At 45.9% G+C, this 25,141-nt stretch overlaps 1 protein-coding gene across 1 annotated transcript in view; it reads left to right on the top strand.

Moving 5' to 3' along the window:
* The window catches only part of LOC115474092 (UPF0565 protein C2orf69-like), a 39,791-nt gene extending 23,125 nt beyond the window's left edge, over nt 1–16,666 (top strand). Inside the window, 4 exon segments of the mRNA XM_030209421.1 lie at nt 15,788–15,824; nt 15,827–16,096; nt 16,099–16,485; nt 16,488–16,666. Coding sequence (XP_030065281.1) covers nt 15,788–15,824; nt 15,827–16,096; nt 16,099–16,485; nt 16,488–16,603 — 810 coding nt within the window. The 3' untranslated portion in view covers nt 16,604–16,666.
* Nucleotides 16,667–25,141: the final 8,475 nt, after the last annotated feature.

The raw sequence follows: 25,141 nt of genomic DNA, 5'->3' as shown, positions 1-25,141 counted from the left end.
ATGATTTTTTTCTTGATCGAGGAATGGAGGATCTAGCTTCAGACTCTAGTGGGAAGTCTGCTCAGGGCGCCGAGTCCTCGAGTGTGGCAGTACGTTCATGTCTTGGGCTCTGTGGCAAATACTTTGGAGGTAGTGCAGTGGGCTGTACTCACATGCAACCTCTACAGCTCTTGCTTCTCGGCAGGTGGTTTCTTGTGTCCCAGGAGTGTCAGCGCAGTCTTCCGTGGCTGTTCTCACACAATTGCGCATGAACTGGTGGCTCCGTAATTCCTCCCTGTGAAGGGGATGCCTTGGCGCCTCCGCAGTGGATGGTGGTGGTCATGGATACAAGTCTTTTAGGCTGGAGAGCCCTTTGCCTCCTTCCTCCTCCAGGGCGGTGGATGACATGGGAGACTGTGTAGCTGATCTCCCGCCTGGACCTGTTTTTGGTGGTGGTCATCTTCTAGCCTTTCAAGACTTGTTGCGGACCAGACGGTGCTTGTGCCGTCGGAGAACCCAACATTGGTGGCCGCTTCAACAGGGTGGGACTCAGTTGGGCCCTGGGCCTCCTATGAGGAACTGTGACAAGGACTTTGCTGAAATCCTGATAGATTGTATCTAGTGCATGTCTCTGGTTGCCCAGTCAAAGAACTCAATTGGTTTCATTTGGCATGATTTTCCTTTGATAAAACCATGTTGCCTCGGAACTTGTAACCCATTGGATTCCAGAAAATTCATTGTCCTTTCCTTGAGCAGTGCTTCCATTGCTTTTCCGATAGCTGACATGAAGCTTACCGGTCTGTAGTTTCCCACTGCTTCTCTGTCATAGTGTTGTGAAGAGGGACCTCATCCGCTTTACTCTAATCCTGGGGAACGTCTTCCGTGTCCAAGAATTTAATAAACTAATCTTTACAAGGACCCACCAGAACCTCCCTGAGCTCCCTCAATATCGTGGGACTGATCCCGTTTTACTGCCTTTTGTAAGTAAAACGGGATCAGTCCCACGATATTGAGGGAGCTCAGAGAGGTTCTGGTGGGTCCTTGCAAGTTGGTTTGCAATAAAAACAAATTCAGTAATAGGAAAGGGACTATAAAATGAAAATAGGAAAGAGGCTGGAAAAGATGAAATTTAAGTAGCTTTCGCTGAGGACCAGTAGGCCATCTTATTCTCACATCTGGGTGAGTCATCTGACGGAGCCCGGTACGGACACTGACCAGCAAATAATGCAGAAGTTTCTAGCAGCATCCCAACACAGAAGCACAGGTCCTCCATTCTTTTTTTTTTTTTTTTTTTCCCAAGGAGCTGAGAGGACGTGTTCTCTCCTCATGCTGTGCTGATTTTTGCAGAGTGCCTTCCCGTGCGGGTTTATTTTTCATTATTTTGATCCTAATTTTTCATTTTAGTTAAGCCCTGTTTTTATTTCTTAAGGTTTTTTTCAGCCTTTTTATGTTTTGTTTGTTTTTGTTTCCGCCCCCCCCCCCCCCCTTGTTTTTTGGGTGTGAGTTCCCGGTTTAGGCTTCAGCCCCGATCTCAGTTTTGAATGCTACCCCTTTTTGAGAGTTCAAGATTGAGGAGTTTAATTTGGCCGAGATTCTTTTTTCGATATCACAGAAGACCCCCAGTGGCTTCAAGAGTTGCGCCCAGATGGGTGATTTCTGCCATGGACCTGCACTCATGGAGCATCGGGGGCCTGATCATGACTCATTTGATTGTGATCTCTGTTTAAAAATGCAGGTGAGAACTCGGAGGGTGCAGCTGGCTCAGAGAGCAACTTCTTGGCTCCTCAAAGGCCGCAGCATCTACCTCCATGGCTGCTCAAACTTCAGCATCTGCTGGGAGTGCACCAACATCAAGGGGGTCTCCACCCAACTCAGCACAGGTGCTGATAGCAGGCCCCAGGACCGGTTGATTGTGATCTCTGTTTAAAAATGCAGATGAAAACTCAGAGGGTGAAACTGGCTTAGAGCAACCTTTTGGCTCCTTGAAGGCTGGAACATTGACTTCAGCACATCGGCATCGACCTCCATGGCTGCTCAGACTTCAGCATCTGCTGGGAGTGCACCGGTATTGAGGGGTCTCCACCCATCTCAACACGGGTGCTGATAACAGGCCCAGGGACCGGTCAGCATCGGGCCCGATACCAAGGATGTGCACAGGTTTGGCAGCATCCTCGTTGGCACCAGGGAAAGCTCAAGAAGCATAAGCATCTGTCTTCAATGCACAATGCTGGAGCATCGGGACATCAGATCCTCTGATGCCCAAGGAGCATCAGGAGGAGCACCCTTCCCTGACTCCCATGCTTTTGCCCACCTTTTGATAAATCGTTCCGGAGCACGCTCCTAGAGGAGCTGGTTCGGTTACTACAGGGACCTCTTGCTCAGGCATCGAGGGGGCTTGTGCCACCAGCGGAATAGCCCCAGGGCCCCTCTGAGGCTCCATTGGTGCAAGTGCCCAGATCTTCTATGCAGGCTCCTCTCAGGGTGTTGACATCTGTACATGTAGTCCGCTCTTGACATCGAGGGAGGAAGCTTCCCGGAAGTCTGAGAGTAGGGCTCTTTGGTTGGGGCATGGACCTTGCTCATCTGAGGCTGATTGAGACTGTTCTTGGGAGTCAAATGAGGTTCCACATTACTTCTCATGTGGTATACCATCTGATCCCTCTCCTCCTCAAGAGAGACGGAAATCTCCACCAGAGGTGCTGTTTGGTTTTGTGAGGGAGATGGCTGCAGCTGTTCCGTTTAAGTTGGAGGAGGAGCCTAGGGCAGAAATATCTGCCCTGGGCTATGTCTCCCCCTAAGGAAGGGGTAACTGTACCATTGCACCCTATCCATAAGGACGCACTGTTGAACTTGGAGTCTCCCCTCAGAGTGCAGGTCGCACCCAAGAAGGTGAATACTACTACTACTTAGCATTTCTATAGCGCTGCTAGGGTTACGCAGCACTGTACAATTTTAAACAAGGGGAAGGACAGTCCCTGCTCAAGAGAGCTTACAATCTAAAGGTAATAAACTGCTTACAATCTAAAGGTAATAAACTATGTAGTCAGTGTAGGTATCATGAATGGGGAAGGTGGTTAGGCGCCAAAAGCAAGGGAGAAGAGATGGGCTTTGAGTAAGGACTTGAAAATGGGCAATTTTGTATCAAGGCTCCTGGATTTGAGAGGGCACAGCTGCCTCACCACTCTTGGTGGTTGAATCTGCTCTCAAACGTGCCAAGAGTTCTCGCTCTTATGCCTCGGCGCCCCTGGGACGAGAGGCCAGAACCTTGGATTTCTTTAGAGGGAGGTTTTTCAGACTTCAATGCTCGTTGCCCACATCAAGTACTACCAGCTCTATAGACTTTAATGATCAGTACACTGAGTCTAGCACAGGGGTAGGCAACTCCGGTCCTTGAGAGCCGCAGGCAGGTCAGGTTTTCAGGATATCCACAATGAATATGCAGGAGATAGATTTGCAAGCACTGCCTCCATGGTATGCAAATCTATCTCATGCATATTCATTGTGGATATCCTGAAAACCTGACCTGCCTGCGGCTCTCGAGGACCGGAGTTGCCTACCCCTGGTCTAGCAGAGTCCCTCCCTTCGGAGCAGGCTGCAGAGCTTCACCAGTTGGCCAACAAGTAGATGGAGTGTAGGCATGATCTGGCCAGTAGCGCCTATGATACTTTTGACGTTGCATCCAAACTCTCTGGCATGGGTGTGGGCATGTGCAGACTCTCCTGGCTGCATGTGTCTGACCACAAACCGGCAGTTCAAGAGATTAGTGGATGTGCTGTGCCAAGGGGACAGTTTGGCGAGAAAGTGGAACAGGTCGCTGACCTCATTAAAAAAAAAAAATACAGACACCATCCACACTCTGCATCCTCCATCTGCATCTTCAACAAGAAGATTTTCCAGCGGGCCTGGGTGGTGACCCTATTACTCCCAAAGGTGTAGGTCCCCCCCCCCCCCCCCCCCCCCCCCCCACACACACACACACACTTGCTGTGCTTAGGAGACTCTGACCTTGCCAGCCCCAGCCAGCTCCCCAATCAAAGCAGGGCACGGGCTTTTGACTGGCTCAAGCAGAGCATAGCCACTCAACGAGTATCTGTCCCGGACAGTTTACCAGGTGGAGGGAGGCTCGCTTTTTACCAACACAGATGGCCCCTTGCAACCTCCAACCGATGAGTTCTTCAAATAGTCCATCTCAGGTATGCAGTGAACTGGTGTCAGAAACAACCAAATTTCCCACAGAGAGCATCTTTCAGCTGTAAGCACATGCAGGTACTTGTAGAGCAGATCTCTGCCCTTCTACAGGTCCAAGCGGTTAAACTCAAGCCACCAGGGGAAGAAGAGAAGGGATTCTATTCCAGGTACTTGTGATTAAAAAGAAAAAAAAAGCTGGGGGATTCTGACCCAACCTAGAGTTAAGAGCCCTGAACAAATTTCTGGTCAAGGAAAAGTTCAGGATGATTTCCCTGGGCTCTGGACTTAGACACCTGTACCCACAGTTTGAATCCTCCAGATCACAGGAAGTATCCCGGATTTCACATGGGGAAACACCACTTCCAGTATCGTGTTCTGCTATTTGACCTGGAGTCTGCCCCTCCAGAGTGTTTACCAAGTGTCTGGTAGTCACAGCATATCTGCTTAGACTTGGGTGTATGTGTTTCCCTACCTAGATGATTGGTTGGTCAAGAGCAAATCTCAGGAAGGAACCATGGAGTCATGTGGCTAACTATTCAGGTGTTGGAGCTACTGGGGTTTGTCATCAACTACCCCAAGTACCACCTGCATCCAGTTTGCTAATTAGAATACATAGGAACCCTGCTCGATACAGTGCAGGCTTGGGCTTTCCTTCCTCGAGCAAGAGCGGATACCTTAGTAACGCTTGCCTCACAGGTCCGCAACAGCCGGCAGGTTTCAGCTTGGCAAATGCTGATTGGTAGGCCACATGGCCTTAACGGTGCATGTCACTGCCAAGACACGTCTCCACTTGAGAGCATCCCAGAGGTCTCGGGCGACAGGGAACCTAGCGGATATTGTTAGCATTCCCCCAGAGCTGATTCACACCTTTCTCTAGTGGACAGTCGGGCCCAAATTGACCCTGGGGCTTACAGTCCTCCTAGATTTTTTTTTTTCTTTTGACCCCAACAGAATGAGGTTGTCCATCAGCAAACGTACGCTTTTAAATTGGATATGCAAATCTATCTCCTGTATATTCATTGTGGATATCCTGAAAACCAGACCTGCCTGCGGCTCTCGAGGACTGGAGTTGCCTACCCCTGGGATAGTGGGTTGCATCTCTTATGCTCAGGCTGGGCTGACTCTTGAGGGTCATGTCATGGCTGTGTTGGTAGCCACTTGAGGTCAGCCTCCATAGAGGAGGTTTGCAAGGCTGCAATGTGGTCTTCAGTCCACACATTCACATCCCACTGCTGTCTTGAGCAGGATACCAAACGCAACAGTTGGTTCGGACAGGTAGTTTTGCAGAATTTGTTGGTGTCTAGAATTCAGCTCCACCCTCTTAGGCCCTTTTTTTATTTTGTTCCAGGCTGCGCTTACACAGCTAGAATGTATATAGTTTGAGGCTGATTAAAGTTTTGATCTTGACATTTCAAGACTCAAAGCTTTCTTGTGTTTTGGTGAGCTTGGTAGCTAGGGATTCCCAAATGTGAGACTAAGGCAGCTTGCTTGCTCTTAGAGAAAACAAAGATACTTAACCTATAGCAAGTCAATTTATTCTCACATACCCTCCCACCTACCTTAGGAGTTGAATTCAGTTGTATGCAGTCTGCTTTTTGCTTTTTCACCTGACTGGAGGACACATGCTCGTGCATCGGGTGGGAAGGCGCATGCAAGGTGAGACGCTATAAGAAACTTCTGCATTACTCACTGGTCAGCATCTGCACCAGGGTGTGTCTGATGAGGTCTCCCAGATGTGAGAATAATCGGCCTGCTGTACTCCGAGAATACCTACCACAGGTAAGTATCTTTCCTTTGTCCACCTTCCTCAAGTTGTTCATAAACGCTTTTTTCTATGGACAATGTGATAACCACTCCATTCTTTTATGTACCTTTGCAAGCCGATCATGGTCCTTCTCCAGGATTTTCTTTGTGAAAACAAAGTATTTGTTTAGCATGTTCGCTTTTTCTTCATCACTCTCCACGTAGCAGTCCACAACATCTTTTAGTCTCACAATTCCATTTTTAGCCTTCCTCCTTTCACTAAGCCATGGCCTTATCAGTCGCCCAGTTGATGTCAGCCTCCATTGAGGAGCTAGCAAAGCTGTAATGTGGTCTTCTGTCCACACATTCGCATCTCACTACTGCCTTGAGCAGGATTCCTGACACAACAGTCAGTTTGGTCAGACAGTTCTGCAGAATTTGTTTGGAGTCTAGAATCTGTTCCAAGCTGCACAACAGGATTGTTGGTTCCTGATTGGTCTTGCTTGTTGCAAGTCCCTATTGTTCTATGTTTGCTTTTCAGTGAGCCTGGTAGCTGGGGAATCCCATATGTGATAAATGTCTGTTTTTGTCCTTGGAGAAGGCGATGCTGCTCACTTGTAGCAGGTGTTTTATGAGGATAGCAGGACATACATTGCCACATACCCTCCCACCTCCCATAGGAGTCGTATTAAGTTTTGCTCTCCCCCCCCCCCCCCCCCCCCCCCCCCCCCCCCATATACTTCAGTGCTGGTCTTTGTGCTGCCAGAGGCTTCAAGAAAGATCGAGTGCTGGGTAGGATCCATGCCAGGTTCTGTTGGAGGACATCACCCATCTGTGGTAAGGTGTGTCTTGCTGTCCTCAGAGAAACACCTGCTATAGATGAGTTAAGTTCACTCTGTAGTTGCGTAATAGGGTGCTCTGGTGAGTCCATTGCCTCTGAGATTTTGTGCACTGCTTCCACCACAAAGCTATCTGGCTTTTTACTATGAGCTAAGCAGTGGCATATTACAATGAATCAATGAGAGAACTAAAGACCTTGGATAACCCTTTATCCTGATGTAGGATTTTACAGTGTGGAAGTTGGTATAGCTTCACAACACATACATTTACTGTGTAATGCTTTTCTACTTTGAATTTCCAACTTTTTCTTGCTGGGACTCATTTTGATAATACAGTAAAAACAAATCTGGTTCATGGTGTCAAACAAGGAGCTGCCCACTTCTTTCCAGCCTCTAATAGGCTGTTCTAAAAATATGCTTTTGGAAACTTCAACTTTATCTTGTGTAAACTAGAAATTGACTGAGTTCTGTACTAATTTTCCTACTGTGGTGCAAGTGTGTAAATTTTAATGTTTACTCTTTGGTCACCTAGCTCTCCCACTGCATTCCTTGTATACTTCATTTCAACTGTACGTGAAGTGTTTTCTTTTGGGGTTTTTTTAACATTAGCTTTTTGCCTCTATGGCAAGCTGTTGCTTAAAGTTTCTCTTAGCTTGCACACTGTTTTACATTTCACTTGCCAGTGCTAGTGCTCATCCCTGCCTTCCTCATTCGGGTATGGTGTACCATTTTTCTGGCAGATGCCTTTTTGGCTTTCACTGCTTTTTCCATGCTGCCATTAAACCGTGCTGGCAATCATTTCTCTTACACTAGGCCTATTTACTTGAAGCAGGGATAGTCAGAGTTGTTGCAAGGTGCTTTACCCTGCCCCTCCGGTTCCTAAAAGATCACATTTAGACCTCCAGGAGTGGGCAGATGAGGCTACCTTTGCTTCTTCCTTATATGATGTGGCTTCTGTCTATGCAGAGGAGCCACCGTTCAAGGAGCCGTTAGAGGAGAGAAAGCTCCCTCCTGAGGAGAGGTATGAACCAAAAGTATTGAGGTTGTTACATAAAGAGGAACTCAGTACTCTTATTTCTGAGGCACTGGCGTTGCTTTCTATTAAGGAGTCTTCTGCTTTGATGTCAGGGGTTCCATCTTTGTCGATCGTGAGGGGGCTTTAGAGGTATTTCTAAGGCCTCCCCGATGCATCCAGACAGACATTCAGGCCATGACTACAGTAGATGGGTCTCACTGAACACAGGGCTGAAAGTGAGAAGAGCCACAGCTCGCCCCTACCTGTTTTTTTTCCAGAGGAGGAAGATGAGTTGCAGCTTCCCAGGGTGGATTCACTGGCTTTGGTGGGGACTAAGACTACCTTGCCGGTGGAAGGGGGTGCATTGCCTTAAAGACCTACAGGATAGGAAGCTCGTGCTGAAACAAGACTTTCAAGTGGCCTGTTTAGGCCTTCAAGCGACAGTATGCAGCTAATTTGTTTCAAGAGCTTGCCTAAAGTGGCATCAGCAGTCAGGAAACCCTCTTCTCAGTCAGCTAGACCACCCAGTGCCTCCAGAGCTTCATAATTATGCGAGGCTGGGCCACTCGTCTCTTCCTCCGGCGGGAGGACATCTTCAGGAGTTGAGTGGGCCAAAATCACATCAGACCAGTGGGTTCTGGATATTCTTCCAGAAGATTACAAGTTGGAGTTCTCCCACCCATTGCTTCTCCATTCTTGCAGTCTCCTTGTCAAGAGAGAACCAAAGATGTCATGGTTCAGCCCACCACATATTCCTTTCTGATGCTCTGGACCATTGTTCCAGTTCTCCAGGTCAAACAGGAACAAGGCGCAGATACTGTGCTTCGTTATCCCAAAAAAGGAAGGCACCTTTCTTCTGATCTTAGATCACAAAATGTCTAAATTGCTTCCTCAGTGTCTTGCTTTCACATAGAGACACTAAGAGCAGTCATAGCCTCTGTTCAAGCGGGGAGAATTTGAACCCCCCCCCTCTAGCTCAAGGAGGCGTACATGCATATACCATATGGCTGCCACGTCAGAGGTTTCTGTTTTGCAGTGCTGGGCCATCACTTCCAGTTCAGAGTTTGCCTTTTGGTCTCGCCACGGACTCCAAGAATGTTTACCAATGTTATGGTGGTGGCAGCCTTCCTTCAGCGCCAGGAGTTCACCCATATCTCAATATCTGGCTCAGTCATGCATCATCCTATTCGGGACAGCATAGTGGCAATTGACCATTCTCTCATCTTCTGCAAACATGGGTTTGTGATCAGTTTTTGAGAAGAGCAGACACTGGATTATCTCGGAATTCTGTTTGACATAACATGGGAGAGGATCTTCCTCATGGAGTGCAGGAGGTTGAAGCTGATTCACAGATTCATCTTCTCAGTCGAGGCAGGCCCAGGGTCCTGGGACTATGTCCAGGTTGTGGGGTCAATGACTGTGGCGATGGAAATGGTTGCCATGGGCAAGGGCTCATATGCAGCCATTACAGGAATCTGTGCTCAGCTGCTGATCTCTGGTGTCCACGAAATAACGACCTTCATCTTGGACGTTGGTTGCCAGATGGAGCATGCAGGAGTGGTTGCCCAGGAATTTGACCATCGGAGCTTCTTTCTGAATAACAGTGAGAGGTGGTGATGACGCCAGTAAGTCGGGTTGGGGGGGAGCTCCATTACAAGCTCTATCTGGTTCAGGGCACCTGGATGAACAGAAGGTCTCAGAGGTCAGTAAATCACTTGGAGCTCAGGAAAGTGAAGTGTCGTACATGACTTTGTTCCCTTTCTGACTGGGGCCCCGGTTTGAGTTTTCTCAGACAATGCGATAGCAGTGGCTTTTATATCAACAAGCAAGGCGGGACCCGCAGTTGTCTGTTGGCGGTGGAGGCAGCTTCCCTCATGAGTTGAGCGGAAGAAAAATCTTCCTGTCAGCAGTTGGAATCACAGGGTCCTTGACTGTGGAGGTGACTTTCTCAACAGGCACTCCTTGGACCCGGGAGAATGGGAAACTATCCAGCCAGGGGATTCAGCTGATATTGGACTGATGGGGTCCTCCCCTTCTGGACTTGATGGCGACAAAAGAAAAGCCAGTGCCCAAGTTCTTCAGCTGTCGGAAAGAGCCGGGCTCGTTGGGGATCGATGCCCTACTGTAGGCTGTGTGTTCAAAAGAATTGCATTGTACTGGGGTTGTAATAATTCGTAGCCCCGGATGGCCGTGGAGGCTGTGGAGCATGGATCTGATGTCGACTGCTGGACAGGGTCCTCTGTCTTTCACAGATACCCAGCCTACTGAAGGAAGGTCTAGTGCTCATGGAGAATCCGTACCCTTTGTCTTAAGGCTTGGTCATTGAAAGGGCTCGGTTGAGACAAAAAGATTATTCTGATCATCGTTGCTACCCTTGCTTCAGGCTTGGAAATGCTCTACAATCCATAGCTTATGCGAGGGTGTGGAGATGTTTGATTGGCTGTTATTCTGAGCGCAGACTTTTCCCTTTCTTCTATATCATGCACATCCTAGTGTTCTCCAGGCAGGCCTTCAGAAAGGATTGGTGTTCAGTTCTCTAAAGTTCATGTTGCTCTCTTTGGCCTGTTTCAGGTGGCCAACTATAGAAGACATCTCTTGCAGCTCACCAGACCTCATTCAATTCTGTGGGGAGCTGGGCCACTTGTGGCCTCCTTTTCGTCCACCCTTGTCCAGAGTGGAACCCTTAATTTAGTCCTGGGCTCTTCAAAAACCTCCTTTTGAGCCACTCTGGAAGACCTCCTTGAAGATCTACATTAAAGACTGTATTCTTGGTGGCTGTTGCGTTGCATTGTAGGGTTTTGGAGCTTCGGACTTTTATCAGGATCCCTTTCTTTGCTTTTCAGAGATGAGGGGTCTCCCTACACACGTTTCCTTCCTTTCTTCTGAAAGTGGTATTAGCATTTCATCTCAACCAATCTGTGGAGCTTCTGTCCTTTCACAGAGTGAAAAAGCTCCGTATTCTTCCTGAAGCTTTTCAATGCGAGTAGTCCTCGTATCTGGAAGTTGAGAATGAGTTCTGCAAATCGGACGGACTGTACATTTTGGTAAACAGATGCTTGGCCTCAAGGCTTCCAAGCCCACATTGCTAGATGACTGAAGGAGACTATCATGTCAGCTTATTTGCTTACAGAGAAGCAGCCTCGGGCCTTGCAGGATAATTCTACAAGGCATACAGCAACATCCTGGGCGGAGACTACTTTAACTGTCTGGATATTTGCAAGGTGGCAACTTGGTCACTGCATACCTTTGCCAAGAACTACAGGGTGGATGTTGCAGTATGCTCGGAAGCTAGTTTTAAGGCTTCGATCTTCAGTGGCAGTGCCAGGATCCCACCCACTCTTGGGATTGCTTTTGAACATCCCACAGATTCTGGAGTAGTGGGAAGCTACATAATGGAAGGAGATATTAGGTCTTAGCTAAATTTTCTTTCCGTTAGTGCTCGGATCGGACAAGTCTCAAGAATAATGGGAAGGTTCCTGAAATGTTTGGGTCAAATAACGATTGTACATTGCATGGTGTGTCCTGCTTATCTCTTTTCTACAAGTTGTCCAGTGATGAGAGATCCTCACATGTGTGCTCATCTAGTTAGTGTTAGGTTAGTGAGTTGTTTATGGTTGGTGTGTGTTATTCTGAGTTTCTCCTTACTACTTGTCTACATTAATACTGAGAGCTGGACTGGATGCCAAGAGAGGTGTTTCAGCTCAGTTTTAGTTTTCTACCTACCTGCTTGTTTATGGACACATCTATCCCACAGATTCTGGAATTCTCCCGAGGTCAAGCAGGCCATTAATACTCACAAGTGGGTAACACAGCACCATGTTGCCCAGTCTGGAGCTTTATAACAAGCTTTACAGAGCTTTGTAGAGCATGAGACATGCTCCACTGCACATGTGCGGGTGCCTTGCCGCATGCCGTGAGGGCACAGTTACCACAGTTTTTGTACTGCAGTGAGGAGAGGTTACATTTGTACTTTCTCTTCACTCCCGGTCTGGAAGAGCTCTCTTTTTTTTTTTTTTTTTTCCTTTTAAATGCCTTTTTGGCTTTTTTAGCAATTTTTTCACTGTGCCTGTTCTGGGCTTCAGTCTCCTTCTCTTCCCATATAGTTGTTTATTGTTCCCTTTTTAAAGTTTCCTTTATTTTTTGTGACTTAAGCCACGTTTAGGCCTAGTCTTCGGTCGGGTTTTTCCCTTGACTTTTTTCCTGATGCCTTGCCCCTTTTTTCAGGCACCATTGCGTCTTTTGATTTGGCTATGGAAGTTTTTCCTTCCATGTCCACTAAACCTCCCAGTGGCTCTAAGCGCTGTACCTGCTGCAATCGGACAATCTCTGGCATAGACACCCATTCTTGGTGTCTTCAGTGCTTAGGGCCAACCATAGCCCTGCCAACTGTGTCCTTAACTTCAGATGAAGATGACTCAGGTGTCCTGAGAGGCTCAACATGAGAAGATTTTTGGAGCCAGTTCTGAATCCTCGACATCAACTTTACCATCGGTCCATATGGCTGCTTTGAGACCCATGGACACTGGGAGTCATGCGTCGAGTGGGTCTCCACCTGTCTCAACACAGACTGCTGAACAGGACCCCCGGGATCTGACCAGCGTCGGACCCAACCCAAGGCAACATGAGGATTCGATGCCCTTCGCTCAGCATTGAGACTCCTCTTTGCCAACAAGGACAAGAAGCATCAGTCGTCCTCGACACATGGTGCCAGGAGCTCCTGAGCACAGAGGGATTTGGCACTCGAAAAGCGTCGGTGCTGGGGGGACTACTCCCCTCTATTCAGGAGGTACCAAGGCATCTGCCCCAAGCAACCAGGACCCGACTCTAGTCTCGGCCCCATCAGTTCTGCAGCCTGTCTCAGAGCTGATGCCCTAGTCTTCCCCAGTGTCTGCCCTCGATGAGTGTATCCAGGCTTTGCTCCTTAAGCTTTGGATGGCCACCTGCAATGGTGTGCATCGGTATTGGGGGTGCTTGACCCTACAGGGGAAGAAGGGCAGGGATTCTATTCCATGTATTTTCTCATGCAAAAGAAAATGGGGGGATGTCCATCCCAGACCTAAGAGTCCTGAACAAATTCCTGGTCAAAGAAAAGTTCAGGATGGCTTCCCTGGGCACCCTTCTGATTCAGGAAAGTGATTGGCTATGCTCCCTGGCCTTAAAGGACGCATACACACAACATTCTGATACTTCCTGCTCACCAGAAGTAAATCTGGTTTCGGCTGGAACACACCACTTCCAGTACCATGTCTCTCTTTGGCCTCACGTCAGCCCCAGGTTCTTTACCAAATGTCTTGCAGTAGTTGCAGCATCGCTATGCAGGCTAGTGGTGCTTGTGTTCCCTTACCTCGACAATTGGCTGGTGAAGAGCACGTCTGAGGACGGTGCTCAGGAGTCCATGCGGAGGACTATTGGGTGCTAGAGCTACTAGGATTCATTTTTAAACTACCCCAAGTCCCATCTTCAGCCTACCCAGCACTGGAATTCATTGGAGCCCTGCTCGATATGCAGAAGGTTCAAGCTTTTCTCCCAGGACCAAGAGCAGTCACTCTAGTCGCTCTGGTTTCTCAGGTTCGAGTCTCAGCAGGTCACGGCTCAGCAGATGTTGATGCTGTTAGGCCACATGGTTTCTACAGTTTGTGACTCCCTTGGCATGCCTTCACATGAGATCAGCCCAGTGGTGTCAAGCTACGGGAGATCTAGAGGATGTCATCTGGGTGTATCTAGAACTTTTTCACACTCTACTGTGGTGGACCGTTCAATCCAATATGACTCTGGGTCTCCCATTCCGAATTCCTCGGCCTCAAAAGGTGCTGATAATGGACGCACCTCTCCCAGGTTGGGGGTCCCATCTATATGGGCTTCACACTCAAGGAGCCTGGTCCATCCAGGAAACAGGTCTTCAGATCAGCCTTCTGGAGCTCTGGGTGATCTGGAACGCTCTAAAAGCTTTCAGAGATCGGCTGTCTAACCAAATTGTGCTCATTCAGACAACCAGGTCGCAATGCGTTACGCCAACAAGCAGGGAGGCACCAGATCACGCCCTCTGTGTCAGGAGGCCGTCCAGATGTGGCGCTAGGCTTGCCAGCATGGCATGTTCTTCGAGCCACTTATCTGGCAGGCAAAAAAAACAGTCTGGCCGACAGGCTGAGCAAGATTGTGCAACCGCACGAGTAATCTCTCAGCATGAGAATTGCCCGCATGATCTTCCAAGTGTGGGGCACCACTTCGGTGGGATCTCTTTGCCACTCATCTGAATCATAAAGCTCCTCAGTAATGTTCCAGACTTCAGACTAACGGCAGACTAGTGTTGAATGCCTTCATCCTTCATGGAGGGACAGGACTTCTGTATGCATATCTTCCCATACCTCTTGTGGAGAAGACTTTACTGAAACTCAAGCAAGCCCACGGGACCATGATCTTGATCACACCTTACAGGCCACGGCAGATCTTGTTCCCTCTTCTGGAGTTATCCTTCAAAGAACTGTGGAGATTGGAGTGTTTTCTGACCCTCATCACGCAGAACGATGGATCTCTTCTGCATACCAACCTTCAGTCGCTAGCCCTCACAACCTGGGTTGAGTGCCTAGAATTTACTTCCTGGGGTCTGTCGGAGGTTGTCTCCGAAGTCTTGCTGGCTTCCAGGAAAGATTCCACTAAGAGGTGTTATTCTTTCAAAGGAGGAAGTTTGCCATCTGGTGTGAGGGCAAGGCCCTAGATCTTGTGCCTGCCCTACACAGACCCTGTTTGAATACCTTCTACACCTCTATCTGGTCTCAAGACCAACTCCGTAAGGGTTCACCTCAGTGCAATTAGTGCTTATCAATCTGTAGAGGATGTCCATCTCTGGACAGTCTCTAGCTCGCTTCACAAGAGGTTTGCTTTTGTCAAAGCCCTCTGTCAAACCTCCAGTGGAGCGTATTGTGTGCTCCACAAAGTTCTAAAGCTTGTTATAAGCTCCAGACCAAGCCTGCTGTCCTCGGAGAATACCTGCTGCAGGTAAGTATCTTCGCTTAGTGCTAAGGACTAATGGAAAGAAAATGAAGACCTAATTCTCCATTTAACTCACAATTTCTCTTATCCCAAAATTTTAAGAATTTTAGCAAGCCAGTACTCAAGTGACTATTCCACTCAAGTCGCAGATCCCATCTCAACATTCCAAAATTACAAAATTTATTTATTTTTTTTTTAACACTGCTGGTCATACTTCTCCCAGTCTCCTTTCAGATAGCTAGAATGTTCAAAAAAAGAAGCCTAGTCTTCTACCCCTTCTCCCTCCTACCTTGACAGCAAAATTAGCTTTGAAAAAGTAGTGGCTTGCCAAATCTCTCCATAGCCCCTAGAGTTCTCTCCACTACTCTCGACATTCTTTTTTTTCCTAGTTTGTTAAATAATTAGTAAAAACACAAGAACTAAATGTTCTTGCTAGAGTAACAGAATTAACAAATGCCGCAAGGGAGAATCATCATAACAAACCAGTAGGAGAGATGTATAAACAGTGGTTACCTTGTTTTGTAGAGTGGAACAGGTAGACATGAATCGTTTTACTCTTTCCAAAAGTACAAGGCCAGGGGGCACACAATGAAGCTACTAAGTAGTACCTCTAAAATAGGAGAAAATATGTATTCACTCAGTGTGTAAACTCTAGAATTTGTTGCCAGAGAACGTGGTGAAAGCAGTTAGCATAAAAGGTTTGGCCAAATTCCTAAAAAAAAAAAAGAAAATCCATAAACCACTCTTAGGTGGACTTGAGAAAATCCACTGCTTGCTTCTGGGATGAGCAGCATAAAATTTTTCTGTTGGGGAAAAAGGATATTGGGTTTAAAGACTATGCTTATGTATTTATGTAGTTACTGGAAAGATAAGAGGAGAAACTGATTTGAGGATGTAGAATTTTGAACCCCCCCCAATACATTATTGGTAATGATGGCAATGTAAACAGTTAAATTGAATATTATAGGCTTCATTCCTTCATTGTTATGTTCAATATTTAATACCATTAATTTTTTTCTTCCTTTTACTCTAGAACTATCAGAACATCATGGCTTGCCACCCTGAAAACTTTCGTGGGAACACTGGAGTTTAGAAAATACTGCTGCTGTTCTTGCTCGCCGCTTCCCCAATAGTTACATTTGGGTTATCAAGTCATCTCGTATGCATTTGCATAAGTTTAGCTGCTATGATAATTTTGTGGCAAACAACATGTTTGGGGCACCAGAACATAGCACTGACTTTGGAGCTTTCAAACACCTACATGCACTGCTAGTTAATGCATTTTCTCTAGCTGAGAACACTTTCTCTCAAAACATCATGTATGGAGATGATGAAGATACAGAAGCACCCAGCTGTACTTTAATACTACTTGTACCACAAATGGCTGCCCAGCAGATAAAAGTGACTATTCTAAACTTCTTCCTATCAGTTTTGGATCTCCATCATTGCCAGATTCTGTGTCATTTAGTTTAGTTGGCTTTAGCAAAGGTTGTGTGGTTTTGAATCAGTTGCTCTATGAGCTAAATGAAGCTAAGATAGACAAAGACATAAATTCCTTCATAACAAATATAAAAGCAATGTACTGGTTGGATGGGGGTCATTCAGGTGGGAGCAATACATGGGTCACATGTCCTAGATTATTGAAAGGATTTGCACAGACAGGAATCACAGTTCACACTCATGTGACACCGTACCAAGTGCAGGACTCAATGCGGTCCTGGATTGGAAAAGAACTAAGAAATTTGTACAGATCCTCACAGAATATGGCGTACAAGTGAATAACCAACTTCATTTTGCAGATGAGCCTCCATCTTTGGATAATCATTTCAGAGTTCACAATGTATTTTGAGACTTTAACACATATGAACATACTGTCTAAAATGAAAATGTAAACTTTGTTTTGTAAAACTCACATCAGTGGTTAGAAAATCTAATCAAAACTACTGTAATGCTTTCATTTTCTCAATATATTTTACTCTTAAGTTCCAGTTCATTGTCTAACCTTAAATACAAAAGTGTTTTTTGGATGAATATCTTCCAGTAAAAGTCAGGATTTCTGAACTTTAGAAAAGGATGAAGGCACATTGTAAAACAGTGTTGGTGCATAAAAAATGAGGCATTTGTAAATGTTAGAACCAAAATACATTTAAATAACAATTTTTTATGCGAGACAAATTGATGATGCAGTTTTGGTAACTGGAGTTTTGTTAGATTGTGATAGCTTTTTGAAAGCATGATGTACTGTCTGACCTTTTGAGAGAAAATGTGTGCTTTTCTTCAAATGTTATCTAATGTTATGTGGTCTCCAAAGTTTCATGTATTACATCTTTTGCCCTTTTTAAGGCATCACAACCTAATGTAAGTCCTAAGAAACTGATACCATCAGTGTACAGTAAATCTTTAGCTTATGACAGAGTTTGGGATGTACTATAAGTACAGAAGTTTTGTAATAAAACTAACGTGTAATAGCTCAAATTCAATTTGACAGTTTAGTACAGTAGAAGTATGGAGGCCATGTGTCTGTGTGCAAGTCTTTGACCAGTTCTCCCTTTGCAGATGAGAATAAGATTTTTTTTCTTTGATGCCTATATCATTTGTAAAGTGTGCTATGTTAAAATAATGCAAATTGGCATGGTCAGTAAACTAGAACTTCAGTAAAGAATAGAATGTGAGCTGGAAACCATCCTGTGAAGTTCTCATTGGGATGACTGTGCCTGAGAGTGAAACAAATGTTCAGCACGTTAGGGAAAAGGCATTGTGGTTCGCTTCTGAAATTGGGCACTGGACTTAGCTTTTCAGTTAGCTTATTCGTCCAATACTGCCACCAGTCAATTGATAGTGGAATTCGTATTATCTGTCTCAGATTCATTATATATAAATTAATCAGGGTCAGCTTGATTGAGTCACGTATAAAAGACTGAAGCCTTGGGTGGGGGTTTATTTTTTTTTTATACAATTCCAGAGCTATGCTATCCTGCTCCTAGACTTAAGAGCTTGAAATGCTAGAGAGAAAGTATTCATATTCCTACTCACCCCCAAAAGGGTAGGAGTTCGAGCCATTTCACAAACATGGTGAGGAGGTTGATAAAGGGTAGAATCTGCATTATCTGAATGAGGACTTTTGGTGACATAGCCTCAGCAGAAGCCTGTTCAAATTAAACTAAAGCCCAGATTAACAGGAAACAGATCAAAAGTTGTGCATCAAATTGCTGTTGCATTAAAAGCTATACAAATCAGGCAATGTTGTATATTCATAGTGTAACAAGGTTGGTTTTGGGGTAGGTACTGACAACTATATGTTGAGCTTGTTCCTAAGCTGTGGGTCTACTCTATGCTATTTTGTAACTTATCACCAAAGGCACCGATTAATAAAAGAGCAAGTAAGTTTCCTCCTCTCTTGCCCTACATACTCCTGAAACAGAAAAGTATTGGTGGCATAGTAACAGCACACTCGCAGGCCCCACTTCTATGGCTTTCAGGTTCATAGGAATCCCTCATAGAAGGCCATGACAGGGCCTGTGAAAGCTAGCTAGCTAGCTTTCACAAGGCTGACTGTGACTGCTGCCACTTCCGCCGTCAGGTACAAATTTAAATGGAAGCCCAGAGGGAGGTAATGTGGCACTGTCCCATCTGGTGCATTTTTTGACCCAATTTGAAGTCTTGAGACAGTTTAGGATTCACCAAGTTAAACTGTGAATTAAGTGTTCAACGTTTCAAGTCTCTGAACTATGTTTTCCAACACATTCCTCTAAAAGAATGAGAAGCCTTTTTTTTTTTACTGAACTACAGCAGTAGTGTAATATCTTTCTGTACTCCACTTGTCTCATGCTTTATTAGATATTACACAGGGACAGATTAGCTGGTAATTGGAAGATATGGTACTAGGTTAGGGAATAATGTGAAAGTGGCTTCATATATAAGTAAATTTAGTATAAGATAAATATGGAAACAGTTTTGGTGAAAAAGGGTTCCGAACAATGATAAAGTAAAATTGCAGATACATTCATGTGTAAGGGAAAGACCTAGAAATGTAATTGTTAGATATAGGCCACATATACATTTTACTGTTCATACTTCAGGGAAACAAAAATAAAAGTTAAAGCAGAGTGCCTTCTAAAACAATAGCCAAGAAAAGGTTATTACAACTGGAATTAGTATTTACACCCATTTTCTAAAAATCTTGAGATTGGTACTTGATAGTAACACTAAAAGGATTATATGTTTAAAATTTAATGTTACAAGATGTATGTATAAGCATAATAGCATTGCTCTGCTAGAGTTGTAGTAAAAATGAAAACTGTTGAGTTCCAGAATGGTGTGTGTTCTCATTTGATGCGATTCATACCTATGTTTGCACAGCGTGCCTTCCAGAGGTGTTCCTTTCTAATTCAACTACTGAAATGACTTTTTCCAAAACATATCCAGTTCATTTCGCTAAGCGATTGTGATATGCTTTTTATATTTTCTACAATAACACTCAGTCCTATGGTGTGACATATTCAGATCCACTATTTCTGATGTGATAAAATGTTTCTTAATGGAAAGATAACTATAAGATAATTTAGTGTGACCAAATATATTTATCTGTACAGCCTGGGGGGAGGGGGGGTTCCTATCTGTATTTTGAATAAGCTAACCAAACTTGGATTATATAGTTCTTCATATATAGTGATAGAAGAACTACAAATGCACTGGAAATGTTACTTTCAAACTTTGGTTGGTGAGCAAAGTTACTTACTATCCAGTATAAATCTGAGACAACTTTAGTTCCTGTTTCATGAGTGTATAAAGTACATAAGGGCCAAAAGATATTTGCCATAGGCAAACAACTTAAACTTGGATTTTTTTTTTTTTTTTTGGGGGGGGGGGTGGGGTTGAGTGGGAGATCGTTCCCATACTGGCTCAAATAGCTCTTCTTGCTGCATCAGAGAAAATGGCATGTGAGTATTAAGAGATTCATCCATTTTAAATAGCTAAAAAATAATACAGAGTTTGATCCAAGTGTTTGCATTTGTTGAGTTGTGATGCATAAATACATTTGATTAATGTGATCAACTAGCTTACTAAGAGGAAGTTTTATGTACTAAAGTTGTGGATTGAAAGCCAATCCCCCCTCCTTCACTACTGGCTTACAGCTTCAGCATGTGTCCAATTTGTAAAGTAGTGTGGTTGGTTTGTTTGAATATAAAACTAAAGGTCAACAAATCTAATGTCTAATCAGCAACTTTGTTCATTGTAGTTAAATTTTGTTAGTAATTTGATGTTTTGTCCTGAGTTTTCTTCATACTCCTGCAGTAATCTAAAAATAAAATCCCATTTCCATTTTTCATCTGTATTAAATCTTTCTATAGTCCTAAGGACTTGTTTTAGCACATTTGTAGCATCTAAGCAGCACGAAATAGATTTTAATAGCTTTTCAAAAAATACAGCTAGTTTTTCCTAGCTAGGAAGCATTATCCTTGCATGCTCACAGTGCTGGCAAGATCCACCTTGGAGAGTTCATCTTAATATATAAGGGCTTTATTTTCAGCATCGTATGTGGCCTCTGTCCAGTTTTGTTTTTTTGTCTGCCGTGCCCAGTGCATGTTTTCAAGTTGGAGTTGAAACTGTTTTTTTGTTTTGTTTGTTTTTCCCTACATTTTTAAAGTTTATTTTAGAGAAGCATGGCAGTGGCTTCAGAAAATGCACCAAGTGTAGTATGATTTTAGTGACTGACTTGCATGACATCCTGGTGTTAGATACATGCCAAAAGCTACCTCCAGCGGCATGAGACTTCACAAAGTGTGCCTTGAGTAACTCCAAGGTTTGTTCCCCTAAGCAGATCTAGATTATCACCATAATGGGCCTTAAGCAAATACTTGTTTATGGGCCCTTACCATTGATCCCTAATCATTTCTGTGTCCAATTTCACTTTTTCTGAAGTAGCTTACAGTGGTGTAGTATTTATAGCAAGTGAGAACCAGGGAATATAAGTATTGCCAAACTGGGACAGACTGAAGGTACAAAAAGCCTAGCATCCTGTTCCATAGCATCCCACAGATCAATCCAGAGACTTATGGGTTGTGTCCTTCTACCAGCAGGAAGAGAGAGAGAGAACCTCCGAGGTTTGCTATATGTGGACCTGTTCAGCCAAGTAAACCTCAGTATTCTCTCTAGCAGGTGGAGGGATCTCTGTGCAGCTCTGGTTTGATCTGACTACTGGTGTCCTTTGGGCCTAGTTTAGCACAGTCAGGGGTTGAGTGGCTGTTTGTAGCTTCTGGTGCACACCTGGTGGTGCCAGGTCCCTCCCAGTCTCCCCCTTCCTTTCCTCCATCGCCCAGGGCTGTGGGCCTGATCTGGTGTTGCCTTTCTCTCCTGAGTTTAAAAAAAAAAAAAGTAAGCATCTCTTTAAGAGACTTTGATTGGAGCTAGACGGGCTGCCGAGTCTAAGGGGCAGGCGTTTGTCACACCCTCTTCAACTTACGACGACTGGGAGCCGTCCAGCCTGTACCCCCAGCAGAAAGAGGGTGCAGTCGATACTCCATTTATTTTGTGGTACCAAAAAAGGGCGGTTCTTGGCGACCTGTCCTAGCTCTCAAGTGCGTCAACAGGTCCTTATGGGTTCGGCATTTCTGCATGGAAACGCTCGGTGATTGCAGCCAGGGGAGTTTTTGACGTCTCGATCTCAGAGACCTATTTACACATTCCAATTTGGCCTCCCCATAGGCGTTTTCTTCGCTTTGCAGTGCTCAGTCATTTTCAATTCAAAGCGATGCCCTTCGGCCTAGCCACAGCACCTCGGACTTTTTCCAAGGTCCTTGTCGTAGTGGCGGCCTATCTCAGAAAGGAAGGGATTCAAGTCCATCCTTATCTAGACTGGCTTGTGCAGGCATCTTCTTTCGAAGAGAGTCAATGGGCAACCAACAGAGTGGTCTGGTTGCTTCAATCGCTTGGTTGAGTGAGCAACTTCCCAAAGTGCAGCTTTATGCCCTCCCAGACGCTGGAATACTTGGAAGTGTGCTTCGATACCCGAACAGGGATAGTTTCTCTTCCTTCAGCTCGAGCACAGCGGTTGCAGGGTCAGTTGCGAGCTCTGTTCCAAACTCCGATCCCGCAGGCTTGGGACTATGAACAAGTTCTGGGTTCTATGGCTTCCACCTTGGATGTCATAAAGTGTGCCAGAGCTCACATGCGCCCCCTGCAGTGGCCCTGAGCCGTTAGTCTCCTCTCTTGGAGGATTGCAAGGTTCAGGTGCCATGTTTGACCCGTCTGCACACAATCGTGTACTGGTGGTTCATTCATAAGAATCTGATGTCTGGCATTCCTCTGCAAACCCTGGAATGGAAGATCGTCACCACGGATGCATCGCTGTCTGGTTGGGGGGCTCATTGCCTCCAATAGACAGCCCAGGGCATTTGGACCTCAACAGAGGCGTCTTGGTCCATCAATCGTTTGGATTTGTGGGCGATTCGTCTGGCCCTTCGGGAGTTTGTCTCTTCGTGGTTGCCCAGTTCGAGTTCTCTCAGACAATGCGACGGCGGTCGCCTACGTGAACCATCAGGGGGGCACTAGGAGTGCACCACTAGCGCGCAAGGCGGCCATGATCGGCTGTTGGGCAGACTCATCTCTCTCTCTTGACGGCGGCTCATATAGCGGGGTCACAGAATGTGCAAGCAGACTTTCTCAGTCACTATCAGTTGGAGCCGGGGGAGTGGACACTCTCCCCTCTGGCCTTCGATCAGATAGCTGCCTGTTGGGGATGCCTGTGATGGACTTAATGGCCACCGCATTCAATGCGAAGGTTCCCCGTTTCTTCAGTAGGGGAAGACAGCTGGGCTTGGAAGGCATCAATGCTCTTTTACAACCTTGGCCCAGGGGCCTGCTCTATGCATTCCCCCCGTGGCCTATGGTGAGCAGCTTACTGGCTCGCATTGCCAGTCATTCCGGTCGAGTGATCCTGGTGGCCTGGATTGGCCCAGACATCCCTGCTACACGGATATGGTCACGCTCCTGTTCGATCGTCGGCTCCGGCTCCAGGCGCAGGATGGTCTCTTGCTGCAGGGACGAGTCATGATGGAGGATCCCTCCCCCTTTGGTCATACGGCCTGGCCCTTGAAAGGGCGTTGAGAAGGAAAGGGTATCCGGACGCGGTTATCGCTATGATGCTTCAGGCTCAGAAAAGATACACCTCGATAGCTTATGCTAGGGTGTGGCGTACCTTCGATTCGTGGTGTGCGAGTTCGGGGTTGTCAGCGGCTTCGGTATCGGTTATCCTCGCGTTTCTTCAGGAGGGTGTACAGAAATCACTCTCGTTGAGTTCTCTTAAGGTGCAGGTGGCAGCTCTGGCATGCTCTAGAGGCCGGCTTCAGGGGGCGTTGATCGCCTCCCACTCAGATGTGGTTCGTTTTTTGAGGGGTGTAAATCAGTCGCGTCCTCCGCACGTGCCAGTTCTGCCACCCTGGAACCTTAATCTAGTTCTCAAAGCACTTCAGTGTCCTCCTTTCAAACCCTTATTGGAGATTACGATTAAGGATCTTACCTTGAAAGCGATTTTCCTAGTAGCCATTACTTCAGCTCGGAGAATTTCAGAGTTGCAGGCTCTTTCTTGCAGAGACCCCTTCCTGCGTTTTACGGAGGTGGGGGTATCGATTAGGAAAGTTTCGTTTTGCCCAAGGTGGTTTCTCGTTTCCATTTGGGGCAGTCTCTGCATTTGCCGACTTTTCACTGGAAAGATTACCCCGAGCAATTCCGGGCTCTTCGCTGCCTCGAAGTGAGACGGGCTCTTCTCAGGTATTTGGAGGTGATGAATGAATTTAGTCTTTCTGACCATCTCTTCATCCTTTTGGAGGCAGTAAGAAGGGTCCTATGACTTCCAAGGCCACCATAGCGCGGTTGGGTGCAGGAGGCCATCACTTCGGCCTACGTGGCATTGGGCAAGCAAGCTCCTGTGCAAATTCGTGCTCATTCTACGAGCTCAGGCTTCCTCCTATGCAGACTCCAGTTTGGTTTCTCTGGAAGATATCTGCAGAGCCGCTACATGGGCTTCAGTCCACCCCCACCCCCCAGTCCTAGTATGTTTGGGAAGAGTAAACAAGCAATTCACATCTACCCATTCCACTCCATTTTTTATAGACCTATATCATATCTCCCCTCAGCCGTCTTTCTCCAAGCTGAAGAACCCTAGCTGCATAGCCTTTCCTCATAGGGAAGTCATCCCATCCCCTTTATCATTTTTGTCGTCCTTCTCTCTACTTTTTTCTTTTTTTAATTCTTTTATTTACCATTTTAAAGTTAATACAAAGATACATTGAACAGATACACCATTTTAGATACATAAAATTAAGGAAATATTCTACATAGAAAGTGTTTTCCAAATTGGGTTTATAGTTCTCTAGAGAAATGGATTCAAGATGGATATAACCAAAGGAAGTTGGTATAATAAGAAATAATATATAACAAAATCAAACAGTGGTTCCCTTTGAATTCATTTACGGGACTCTTATTTGAATTAAGGTCTAGTCTCTTTTCATATCAAGGAATGATCTCAATTGTTCAGGTTCAAAAAATATTTTCCTTGTCATCAAGCAGATGCAGCCATTACAGATGGGTTGTGTCCATCAACCAGCAGAGGGAGATAGAGAGCACACTTTTTTTCAGTGCCTCATACCAGCTTGCTCTACTTCTCTCTTCAGTATTCTCTATCTCCCCTAGCAGAGTGGCTGCAGCTTCTTCGAGCTCCATCTAAAATCTGCCTGGAGGTTGCTCCTGTGCTTTTGCCAGTTGTTAGCAGGGGTGTTGGAGGCTATAGCAGCTTCACTTTAAAGGCACATAGGTTCGCCCTTTCCCTGCCTTACCCATACCTCCGTGGATGTGGACATATTGCTTAGCTTTCCCTGTCCTTCCCCACCAACAGTGGATGCAGGCACATAGGTTCGCCCTTTCCCTGCCTTTCCCACTCACCTGAGCCTCCGGAGTTCTATTTACCTCTGCTTTCCTCACAGCGTTAAAAAAAAAAAAAAAAGGAATAGAGGTTTTTCCTTGCCTTTTTCTGTGGGACCGGAGCTGTGATACTCGGTCCAGTGAGGTAAGAGTTTTCTGACTCCTCCGGGGTGGGCCCACGATCGGGGCGATTTGGCACGAACCGCCATTTTGAATTTTACCGCCATTTTCGGCGATGGCTGCGGAGACAGTAAGGCGCTGTTCAAAGTGTGGCAAGCGCAGTTAGCAGCAGGGCTCTGTAAATCGTGCTGTACAGACGTTAGAGCCGGCCCGAGCATGGTGAGCGACGATTCTTCGCGCACTGAGCTGGCAGCGGACGCCATTTTGAATTTACCACATGGCGCGACCTCTGCTGAGACGGAGAGTCCTGAACCCAGGGGGGAGGCCTCGGAGTGAGGCTGATATGAGA

The sequence above is a fragment of the Microcaecilia unicolor genome, chromosome 7 (assembly GCF_901765095.1).
Source record: "Microcaecilia unicolor chromosome 7, aMicUni1.1, whole genome shotgun sequence".
Classification (NCBI taxonomy): domain Eukaryota; kingdom Metazoa; phylum Chordata; class Amphibia; order Gymnophiona; family Siphonopidae; genus Microcaecilia; species Microcaecilia unicolor.
This window is presented reverse-complemented; position numbering and strand designations above follow the sequence as displayed.